This window comes from Nycticebus coucang, chromosome 11 (genome assembly GCF_027406575.1).
Source record: "Nycticebus coucang isolate mNycCou1 chromosome 11, mNycCou1.pri, whole genome shotgun sequence".
NCBI lineage: Eukaryota > Metazoa > Chordata > Mammalia > Primates > Lorisidae > Nycticebus > Nycticebus coucang.
In genome coordinates, this window is record NC_069790.1 from 61,024,191 (window position 1) to 61,036,646 (window position 12,456).

Here is a 12,456-nt window from a genome sequence, read left to right on the forward strand (position 1 = left end):
GAATGGATGTGAATAATTTATTGAACACTGCTTTTTGTTGATAATTTACTTTACTTCCAACTTTCCTCAACTATAAACGTCACCTTAGGCCCTTTTCTGTATTTTGGTTTATTTCCTTCAGACTGATTTCTAAGAGGATCATTGGTCAAAACATCTAACTTTTCCTTACAGGTGCTGTACAGACTGGTAAATGCTGCTTCTTTTAAAAATATGTATAAATTTAAGGGTTACAAGTGCAGTTTTGTTAGATGGATATATTGCCTAGAGATGAAGTCTGGGCTTCAAGTGTAACCATCACTTGAATAGTATACATTGTATTTATTAAATAATTTCTCATCCCTCAGCCCCTCCCACCCTTCCAAGTCTCCAGTGACTATTTTTTCATACTCATGTCCATATGTACCCATTATTTAGCTCCCACTTATAAGTGAGAACAAGCTGTATTTGACTTTCTGAGTTTTTCACTTAAGATAATGGCCTCTGTCTAGTTATATCCATACCTGTACCTGCAAGTAAAGTCTTCTTTGTGAAGGCTGTCCACATTCCCACCAGTTGTGTGTTTTTTAAAAAGTGTGTTTATCTGTGTGTATGTGTGTGCGTGTATACTCATAAATATAGTCATGTGCTACATATTGACATGTTGGTCAACATCAAGATTATGCAACATTGGTTTATAGGATTATATCATATTTTTACTGTACTTTTTGTATGTTTAGATATGTTTGGATACACAAATAGTTAGCGCTGTGTCACAATTTCCAACAGTATTCAGTACAGCAACGTGCTATATGGGTTTGTAGCCTGGAGGAATTAGGCTATGGTTCGTGTAAGTACACTGTATGGTGTTCACATGAAGAAACTGCCTAATAATGCCTCTCTCAGAATGTATCCCCATTATTAAGTGCTGCATGACTGTATATACATAAATACATATATGATAAAACTAAATGCTAAAGTGTGTTCTCATGGACATACATATACACACACTAGTTAATAGGTAAATATGAAAAAGCCTATAATGTTAATATGTAATATAAATATGTTTATGGCTTTACGAAGGGCACCTCAGTTAGGCAGTTTACAGGTTAAATTTGAACGGGTTATCATTCTTTGGTTCCCTACCGTTTAATATTGCTTACTTTGAGAACTGCTTCATGTTACATAAAAATATTACATCAGTAAAATGATGTAATGTCTAACCTCCCTGGGAAAATGTCAACTCTTTAGCAGGGAAAATGTTTGCAGTTATTCATCTAAATTTATAATGATAATTTGCACCTGTCTAGAACCTCTTATGAGCGGGCCTTCTATTTCTTTTGAAGTTTTATTCAACCAGCTAGTGGGAAAGTGCTTCGTATTCCCTTATCTTCAAAAAGGAAAATGAATTTAGACAAATGTTATGTCTTTAATTTTAGTGAGATTTTTATATTACTTAAACAGACTTAAACAAATAGGCGAAGAAGAAATGAAATAAAATTTAGTGCACAACTAAAGTAGCACTAATCTGCAAAAATGCACTAGTCTGTGTATTGAGCTGTCAACCATGAGAATAGAACAAATACAGATTTTGTGAAAATAGAGGTGGGGTCTAAGTTTGAGTTGTATATTTTTTAAATATGCAAATTTGTTATTTAGTTATTAGAGAAAGTGAAAGTTTAATTTACTATAGAACACACAGTGCTTTGAAATCTCTTTACAAACACATACATTAGTATAAAACAGATATACTGTATTGAATACGTATACTAACAAGATCTATAAGGCTCATAGTTATAATCCATTAACCTAGTTAACTAGTTTGCCAGTACTTACATTTATGTGTGTGTACACCTAAACATTTCTTTTTAATATTCAGAATTACCTCTCATTCGAATTCAAATTAATAAGATTTTTCTGGACAGACTGGCATGACTCAAAACATAAAATAATTTGTATTCATTTGGTTAACAATAAATTGGCTTTTGACATTGAATTCGATCTAAGCTAACTTATCCCCCACTTTCAATTTTTTTCTTTTAAAAGTAATCTTCATCCTTAATGTAGCAGGCAGTACTATCAAATAGATAATCATCTATTCCACTCTCACTTAATACAGGAGTGCTTCTAACAATAAATTCCTAGATGCATAAAGAGGCCCCAAAGGCACTCTTTTTATAAGGAGCATATTTAAGACTCAACTGTACTTAACAATGAAATTCTGTGCTGCCCAATCTTTTACTGAACAACCCACATACCTGAATAAAACTGAACTCTCTCCAGTTTAATGCATTGCTCACTGAGGGGATAGAGGTGACGGCCAGGAGAGACAGTAAGCCAAGGCTCATTATGCCAAAGGAGATATACATTTCAATCCTCCAAACTTCTTCCTCGTTCCACGAGTTTTCAATATTTGCATGAACCTAACAAGAAAATAGATATGCATTCTCTTTATTTGGTAGAACATGAACTGATTTGGCATGGAGTCCATTCTTGGCATAAGAAGACTCAGGTCATATATGAACATATTTAAATTGTATTAATTCAGTTTAACCATTACAAAGAACCTATGCCTGGGTGGTACTGTTCCAGGTATGAGGGAAGGGAGAGTTACACAAAACAGAAGGCTAAGACTTTCTCCTTTCTTGCATATGTGTAAGCAGAGAGGGGCAAATCTGTCATCACATTTGCAGGGCATCATCATGACAGGAATTTTGGAGTCCAAGATTATGAAATGCTGAGTGGTGGTTTGAGGGTGACACAAAAGAAGTTATTGGCAGTTAGTTTTAAGGTACTTTTATAAGCTTATGCTTATTTACATTTGGTTGAGTATTTGGGGTACATTCTGGAAGAGAATTTCTAAACTACTTCTGAATCTTGTCCATCACATGAATAATATATCTGTGTTGACTTATTTCTTCCTTCTCACCTTCTCTTCTCAGAAAGCTGTGATATCCTAATGATAAAGCCCTCTGGAGCTCAAATATTTAACTATTTGAATTGCCTTGTCAATATCCTTTTCCAACTGTCCAATTGCCTTATTCATAAATAGTATTTTTCCAAATGTCTTTTCCTGACATTAATAATGCATATATAATCAAGTCAGACAATTAACCCTGAATTTGTGGTATTTTAAACACCAACAATATTAGAGTATAAATGAAGGGTTAGACTCCTGCAGCTGAAGTTCTGTTGCTTTTATTTAATTTTTTGGAGTCAGCATTTTGCTATGTTGCCTAGGTTGGTCTTGAACTCCTGGGCTCCAGTGATCCTCCTGCCTTAACTCCAGGGAGCTGGAAGCACAGGCATGTGCCGGGCTCAGTTGAAGTTTTGATTTAATTAAGTATCTAGTCATGGAAAACAGAGTCTAACTTAACACTGGCTTGACTCTGTCCAGTTCCAGATAACAAAACATTTTATTTTTTTTTTTTTAAATTACTTTGTAGTCATTACTTTCTTGAAGCAATCATACAAATATCCTAAAGGAAGCCACAGAGCTCCTCTGTTGAAAAAGGCTCTTACTGACATCTTCTTGTTTGATGTCTATGCAACAGTACAGAATAACAGCATGCCCGGGGACTATGACCTGGATCTACCTGCCCTTCCAGTCCATTCATTCATACCACAAATATGCTGTGTGAATGTCCAGGCACTGTTGTAGGCCTGGGGCATGTATCCGTGATCAACACAAACAAAGATCCTTCCTCTTGTGAACTCACATTCTGACGGGGGAAGGCAGACAATGGTAAATATATGAAACAAGAAAAACATCAAGTGTGTTAGAAGATGATAAGTGCTATTGAAAAAAGAAAAAAGTAGAGCAGGGTAAGCTGGAGGAACTGGGAGCTCTGGGATTGGGTAAGAGGCAGGCAGCAGCATTTAAAATGTTGTCCAACAGAGACCTCACAAAGAAGGTGAGCAAATGATTGCAAGGAGGTAGGGGAACTGCTTGGGCAACTATGAAAACCTTAGTGTCCAGTTAGGAAAAGCAGTATTTGTAGAAAGCAAATGGCTTGGAGGTCATCAATCTATTAATTTTTAGAAAATTATTTGAGGTTTGTGGAAACAAGCTCAAGTACTAGATGCTACATACTTGGGCCATGATGCCTTGGCTCCTTATAAAATGCAAATGCTTTTACATATTTGTTTTGGTGCAATATTCTTGGCTTTTGTTAGGAATGCTACACTAAACAGCTTCAGTAAAACTCCTATATTACATTTTTGGATTGGGAATTAGTGATGAAAATCATAGTCTACCTCATCATCAAGCCCCTTCCATGAAACTCACTCTGATATATTTTTTGTGGAGAGCTAAGTTCTAGAAAAGCCTCTCCTGAGGAACTACAATCTTTTCTGTTTTTGATAACGAGAGCCTTGTAAGTAACCGTACCTCCTTTCTCACTGTATCAGAATCTTAAAGCCAAAGAAGTCATATAGAGATTCTTAGCCAGCAGAGATATATTCTACTTTTTCTCCTGATCTTGACATCTTGTTCTGTTTTATCATTTCACTAGTTCTAATTTTATTTTGTGTGTGTATATATATATATATATAAATTTTTTTTTTTTTTTTTTTTAAGAATCTTGCTCTGTCACTTAAGATAGAATATAGTGGTATAATCACAGCTCACAGTAACCTCAAACTTCTGGGCTCAAGTGATCCTCTTGCCTCAGCCTTCTGAATAGATATGACAACAGGTGTATACCACCATACCTGCCTAATTAAAAAAATTTTTTTTTGTTTTTTGTAGAGATGGAATTTCAGCATGTTGCTTAGGCTGGTCTCAAACTCTTGCCTTCAGGTCTCAAACTCTTGCCTTCAAGTGATCCTCCCACCTTGACCTCCCAAAGTGCTGAGATTATAGGAATGAGCCACCATGCCCTGACCTATTGCATGTACGGTATTTACTGAGAATTGGCTCATCTTTTGGAGCACGGTCAATTATAAAACATTAAAATAATTAATTCTTCAGTGCTGAAAGTAATCATTGCAATTGTAACATTAAAAAAGGAGGCAACCCCCCCACCCTCTACTTCTCTGCTTTTACTCTGCAAAGAAGGGGATGGTAGCAGTTTTTACCCTACATTATTTCAAATCATCCACACAATTCTTATGCAACAACAGTGTTTGAGGAACAATATCTCCTTCTTCTTCAATATACCCAAAGTAGATTTTCATTACAAGGTATGTATAATTTTATGTTTTACACTTTATATTGATAAAATATTTTGCTAGAGTCAGATAAATAACAAGCATGTTCAGTACCTGCTGATAAGCCATGTTGAGAAACAAGTATCTCTCTGACCTTCTCATTGGTAAGCAGAGGCTATACGCAACATGGACCACAGCAAAGAAAAAACTTAGTAATCCCAGCTGTTTTCTACACTGTAACCAGGTCTCCAACCAAGGCGGGAATCTTCTATACTTGGTGCCGTAATAAAGCTGATAAGCGGCCGCCAGGAGACCTGCTAGGTACACCAGGGACAGCAAAGTGATGGCAACTATGGGCAAAGTTTTATTCACAATTTCAATAGGAATCTTGTAAAAGTCACTCTGCTGGTTTCTTGCATATGGATGTATCACATCTCTGACAAAGGAATAAAGGAAGAAAAAGGTGGCCAAGCTTATGGCTACCACCACTGGCCCTCTCCAGAGAGTAAATAATCGCAGGGGTAAATTTTCAATCTCTCTGGCTGATGATAAGGATCCCAAGTCAATGGGCGTGAAATTCAACTGACGGGCAAGTTCAATGACCTGTTGTCGAGCTTGAATATTGTTGCTGCATATATAAACCTGTGGAAAAAAATAAAAAGGAACGTCGTTACTACTATTGTTTATAAAAATGGTAATAGTTGCATGCTTCACTTTATGGAGCGTCCCTTGTGATGGCCTTAAGTGGTGCAAATGACTAGATTAAGAAGATAAATGCTTTTATTAATTTATTAGCCTATTAATAGATTTTTAAACAATGTCATAAAAAGACATTGCTACCTGTGATAACACGAAGATAAAATGTAGGAAAATCTAGCTGCAACCTGGAATCCTCAGAGCAGAGTTCCCAGAGAAAGGGAGGCAGGTGGAAACAATGGAGGGCACTTGGTTCAGTAGCAGCAGCCAATTAAGGTCTTCCCTCCAGGGGTGGAGGTGGGGTCTGAGCTGCTGGCCAAGCTCTGCTTCCTTTTAGCTTCTAACTCCGGTGGGGGGCAGGATGGAACTGGCTCTCCCTGCCCTCATGGACACTAGTTCTAGGACTGCAGTGATTCCGCCTAGGGGTGTGATTGCAAACACTGCTGTTTACAGATATTCAGCAAGAGCTAGGATGGGCACAGACTCGGGATGTCATTTGCAACTAAAAACCTCTAACGTAGGTCTTAATGCTGTATCATTCATAAAAACCTTTAGGCTTAAAAATTAATGTATTAAGTGTCTCTGAAAAACTATGGATAATCTCAGTATATTATGTCCTTGGTTAATCTGTGAGCTTCTTTTGTATTTAAGTGATGATTATATCCGGCAAGTAAAAAAATGACATTATAAGACTTAGTTATTTGAATAGAAAAGAAACTGCCATTTTCTAAGACTAAGATATTACTTTTCTAGGAACTCTAATGATAAAATGGGTGTGGGTAAAGGTGCGCTTTTATACTACCAAAACCATATATCTGAAAATTCAACAAGTATTTATGGAGTACGAAGTTCATTGCTGGAGTGAGCTATTATTACTAACAGGTAGGTCATCTCATGTAAGGCTAGAAAAATTTTTCTGTAGTCTCCAAGCAATCTTTGGGGGAAAAAAAATTCCTAAATATGTCCCTGAAGATGTTTGTGTAAGAGCTCTGAAATAGACCACACTGAAATATTTGCATGCTAAACCCATTTTACCTAATGGTGATAGTACAGAGCTCTTTAGGTTATCAATCTTACGTAACATTATCCAGATGAATGACAAATCCTATACTATTACACAAACATTCATGAACTTCTAAAATAAGGGAATAGGAAAATAAGGAAAAGCATTCTAAATTAATATATTACAGTTGTGAAAATTCATTTGGAAAAAATTTCTTTTTTTTTTTTTTTATTGTTGGGGATTCATTGAGGGTACAATAAGCCAGGTTACACTGATTGCAATTGTTAGGTAATGTCCCTCTTGCAATCATGTCTTGCCCCCATAAAGTGTGACACACACCAAGGCCCCACACCCTCCCTCCGTCCTTCTTTCTGCTTCCCCCCCAAAACCTTAATTGTCATTAATTGTCCTCATATCAAAATTGAGTACATAGGATTCATGCTTCTCCATTCTTGTGATGCTTTACTAAGAATAATGTCTTCCACTTCCATCCAGGTTAATACGAAGGATGTAAAGTCTCCATTTTTTTAATGGCTGAATAGTATTCCATGGTATACATATACCACAGCTTGTTAATCCATTCCTGGGTTGGTGGGCATTTAGGCTGTTTCCACATTTTGGCGATTGTAAATTGAGCTGCAATAAACAGTCTAGTACAAGTGTCCTTATGATAAAAGGATTTTTTTCCTTCTGGGTAGATGCCCAGTAATGGGATTGCAGGATCAAATGGGAGGTCTAGCTTGAGTGCTTTGAGGTTTCTCCATACTTCCTTCCAGAAAGGTTGTACTAGTTTGCAGTCCCACCAGCAGTGTAAAAGTGTTCCCTTCTCTCCACATCCACGCCAGCATCTGCAGTTTTGAGATTTTGTGATGTGGGCCATTCTCACTGGGGTTAGATGATATCTTAGCGTTGTTTTGATTTGCATTTCTCTAATATATAGAGATGATGAACATTTTTTCATGTGTTTGTTAGCCATTCATCTGTCATCTTTAGAGAAAGTTCTATTTTTTTTTTTTTTTTATTTTTTTGTAGAGACAGAGTCTCACTTTATGGCCCTCAGTAGAGTGCCCTGGCCTCACACAGCTCACAGCAACCTCCAACTCCTGGGCTTACGCGATTCTCTTGCCTCAGCCTCCCGAGTAGCTGGGACTATAGAGAAAGTTCTATTCATGTCTCTTGCCCATTGATATATGGGATTGTTGGCTTTTTCCATGTGGATTAATTTGAGTTCTCTATAGATCCTAGTTATCAAGCTTTTGTCTGATTGAAAATATGCAAATATCCTTTCCCATTGTGTAGATTGTCTCTTTGCTTTGGTTATTGTCTCCTTAGCTGTACAGAAGCTTTTCAGTTTAATGAAGTCCCATTTGTTTATTTTTGTTGTTGTTGCAATTGCCCTGGCAGTCTTCTTCATGAAGTCTTTCCCCAGGCCAATATCTTCCAGTGTTTTTCCTATGCTTTCTTTGAGGATTTTTATTGTTTCATGCCTTAAATTTAAGTCCTTTATCCATCTTGAATCAATTTTTGTGAGTGGGGAAAGGTGTGGGTCCAGTTCAGTCTTTTACATGTAGACATCCAGTTCTCCCAACACCATTTATTGAATAGGGAGTCTTTCCCCCATGGTATGTTCCTGTTTGGTTTATTGAAGATTAGGTGGTTGTAAGATGTTAGTTTCATTTCTTGGTTTTCAATTCGATTCCAAGTGTCTATGTCTCTGTTTTTGTGCCAGTACCATGCTGTCTTGAGCACTATGGCTTTGTAGTACAGACTAAAATCTGGTATGCTGATGCCCCCAGCTTTATTTTTGTTACAGAGAACTGCCTTAGCTATACAGCATTTTTTCCGGTTCCATACAAAACGCAGAATCATTTTTTCCAAATCTTGAAAGTATGATGTTGGTATTTTGATAGGAATGGCATTGAATAGGTAGATTGCTTTGGGAAGTATAGACATTTTAACAATGTTGATCCTTCCCATCCATGAGCATAGTATGTTCTTCCATTTGTTAATATCCTCTGTTATTTCCTTTCTGAGGATTTCATAGTTTTCTTTATAGAGGTCCTTCACCTCCTTCGTTAGGTATATTCCTAGGTATTTCATTTTCTTTGAAACTATGGTGAAGGGAGTTGTGTCCTTAATTAGCTTCTCATCTTGACTGTTATTGGTGTATACAAAGGCTACTGACTTGTGGACATTGATTTCATATCCTGAAACATTACTGTATTTTTTGATGACTTCTAGGAGTTTTGTGGTTGAGTCTTTGGGGTTCTCTAAGTATTAGATCATGTCGTCAGCAAAGAGGGAGAGTTTGACCTCCTCTGCTCCCATTTGGATTCCCTCGATTTCCTTGTCTTGCCTAATTGTATTGGCTAGAACTTCCAGCACTATGTTGAATAGTAAAGGTGACAGAGGACAACCTTGTCTGGTTCCAGTTCTAAGAGGAAAAGCTTTCAGTTTTACTCCATTCAGTAACATATTGGCTGTGGGTTTGTCATAGATAGCTTCAATCAGTTTTAGAAATGTGTCACCTATGCCTATACTCTTCAGTGTTCTAATTAGAAAAGGATGCTGGATTTTATCAAATGCTTTTTCTGCATCTATTGAGAGGATCATGTGATCTTTATTTTTGCCTGTTAATATGGTGGATAACGTTTATAGACTTGCGTATGTTAAACCAGCCTTGCATCCCTGGGATGAAGCCTACTTGATCATGATGAATGACTTTTTTGATGATAAGCTGTAATCTATTGGCTAGGATTTTGTTGAGAATTTTTGCATCTATATTCATGAGTGAGATTGGTCTGAAATTCTCCTTTTTGTTTGGGTCTTTTCCTGGTTTTGTATCAGGTTGATGTTTGCTTCATAGAATGTGTTGGGGAAGATTCCTTCTCCTCAATTTTTTGGAATAATTTCTGCAGTACAGGAATAAGCTCTTCCTTGAAGGTTTGATAGAATTCTGGAGTGAAGCCATCTGGACCAGGGCATTTTTTGGTTGGAAGATTTTTTATTGTTTCTTTGATCTCAGTGCTTGAAATTGGTCTGTTCAGGAGCTCTATTTCTTCCTGGCTGAGTCTACGGAGAGGGTGTGATTCCAAATATTGATCCATTTCCTTCACATTGTCAAATTTCTGGGCATAGAGTTTCTGGTAGTATTCAGAGATGATCTCTTGTATCTCTGTGGCATCAGTTGTTATTTCCCCTTTATCGTTTCTGATTGAGGTTACTAGAGATTTTACTTTTCTATTCCTCGTTAGTCTGGCCAATGGTTTATCTATTTTATTAATTTTTTCATAAAACCAACTCCTTGTTTCATTGATTTTCTGAATGATTCTTTTGTTTTCAATTTCATGGATCTCTGATTTGATTTTGGATATTTCTTTTCTTCTACTAGTTTAGGCTTAGATTGTTCTTCTTTTTCCAATTCCATAAGATCTCTTGTGAGATTGTTGATGAGCTCTCTTTCTGTTTTTCGAATGTAGGCATCTAAAGCGATGAATTTTCCTCTCAAAACTGCTTTTGCAGTATCCCACAGGTTTTGGTAGCTTGTGTCTTCATTGTTGTTATGCTCAAGGAAGTTAATGATTTCCTGTTTTATTTCTTCCTGTACCCATCTGTTATTCAACAGAAGATTGTTTAATTTCCATGCCTTTGTGTGGGGTCCAGCGTTTTTGTTAGAGTTGAGTTCCACCTTTAGTGCCTTATGGTCTGAGAAGATACAAGGTAAAATTTCAATTCTTTTGATTCTGTTGATATTTGTTTTGTGTCCCAGGATATGATCAATTTTGGAAAATGTTCCATGGGGTGATGAGAAGAATGTATATTCTTTATCTTTGGGACGGAGTGTTCTATATGCATCTATCAAGCACAGTTGTTCTAGGGTCTCATTTAAATCTCTTATATCTTTGTTTAATTTCTGTTTAGAGGATCTGTCCAGCTCTGTAAGAGGAGTGTTCAAGTCCCCTGTTATTATGGTATTATCAGATATCTTATTGCTCAGACTGAGTAAGGTCTGTTTCAAGAATCTGGGAGCATTTAAATTGGGTGCATAGATATTTAGAATTGAAATGTCTTCTTGTTGTATTTTTCCCTTAACCAATATAAAGTGACCATCTTTGTCTTTTTTGACTTTAGTTGCTTTAAATCCACATGTATCTGAAAATAAGATTGCAACTCCTCTTTTCTTCTGAATTCCATTTGCCTGAAAAATTGTCTTCCAACCCTTGACTCGGAGCTTTAATTTGTCTTTTGAAGCCAGGTGTGTTTCTTGCAGACAGCAAATGGATGGCTTGTGTTTTTTAATCCAGTCAGCCACTCTATGTCTCTTCAGTGGGGAATTCAAGCCATTAACATTTATTGAGATAATTGATAAGTGTGGTAGTATTCTATTCGTCTTATTTGGTGAGAGTCCATTCCTTAGTTTTATCTTTTGCATCAATGTGGAGGTTAGGTTCTGTCCTTTAATTTCTGAGTTCTTACTTTGCTGCTGATCCATTGTGGTGGTCAGTGTGAAGAACAGGTTGAAGTATTTCCTGTACAGCAGCTCTTGTTGTGGCAAATTTCCTCATTGTTTGTATATCCGTAAATGATTTGATTTCTCTGTCAATTTTGAAGCTTAGCTTAGCAGGGTACAGAATTCTGGGCTGGAAATTGTTCTGTTTAAGTAGATTAAAGGTAGATGACCATTGTCTTCTTGCTTGGAAAGTTTCATTAGAGAAGTCTGCGGTCACTCTGATGGATTTGCCCCTGTAGGTCAACTGGCGCTTACTCCTGGCAGCTTGCAGAATCTTTTCTTTTGTCTTGACTTTGGACAGGTTCATCACAATGTGTCTTGGAGAAGCTCGGTTACAGTTGAGGCGACCTGGGGTCCCATATCCCTCTGAAAGCAGTGTGTCAGAACCTTTGGTGATATTTGGGAAATTTTCTTTTATAATATTCTCTAGTATGACTTCCATTCCTCTGGGGCATTCTTCTTCCCCTTCTGGAATTCCTATAACTCGTATGTTGGAACGCTTCATAAAGTCCCATAATTCTGACAGTGAACGATCTGCTTTCTCTCTCTTCTTTTCTGCCTCTTTTACTATCTGAGTTATCTGAAGAACTTTGTCTTCTGCCTGTGAAATTCTTTCTTGTGCATGGTCTAACCTGTTGCTGATACTTTCCATTGCATCTTTAAGTTCCCTAATTGACTGTTTCAGTTTCTTCAGCTCTGCTATATCCTTTTTATATTCTTCATATCGTTCATCTCTTATTTGATTCTGTTTTTGGATTTCCTTTTGGTTATTTTCCAGTTTATTAGCAGTTTCCTTCATTGTTTCCATCATTTCTTTCATTGTTTTCAACATGTGTATTCTAAATTCCCTTTCTGTCATTCCTAACATTTCTTTATAGGTGGAATCCTCTGCAGTAGCTACCTCATGGTCCCTGGGCGGGGTTGTTCTGGAGTGGTTCTTCATGTTGCCTGGAGTTTTCTGCTGATTCTTCCTCATGAGTGATTTCTTTTATCTGTTTCCTTGCCCTAATTTTCCTTTCACTTCTCTCTTGCTCTTTAAGTTCTCGTGCCTGTGGACTAAGGGTTACAGGACCAGAAGGGTGAGAAGGTTGAAGAGCAAAAAAGGAATGAAAGAAAGGAG

General features: G+C 37.0%; 1 protein-coding gene across 3 annotated transcripts in view; it reads right to left on the reverse strand.

Annotated features, from left to right (window-relative positions):
• Nucleotides 1-12,456, reverse strand: part of STEAP2 (STEAP2 metalloreductase) — a 33,175-nt gene that overhangs the window by 6,057 nt on the left and 14,662 nt on the right. For all 3 annotated transcript variants that reach the window (XM_053553837.1, XM_053553835.1, XM_053553836.1), the window contains 2 exons: nucleotides 5,242-5,769; nucleotides 2,235-2,399 (listed from right to left, as the gene is read on the reverse strand). In XM_053553837.1, coding sequence (XP_053409812.1) covers nucleotides 2,235-2,399; nucleotides 5,242-5,769 — 693 coding nt within the window. The remainder of the gene's footprint in view (nucleotides 1-2,234; nucleotides 2,400-5,241; nucleotides 5,770-12,456) is intronic.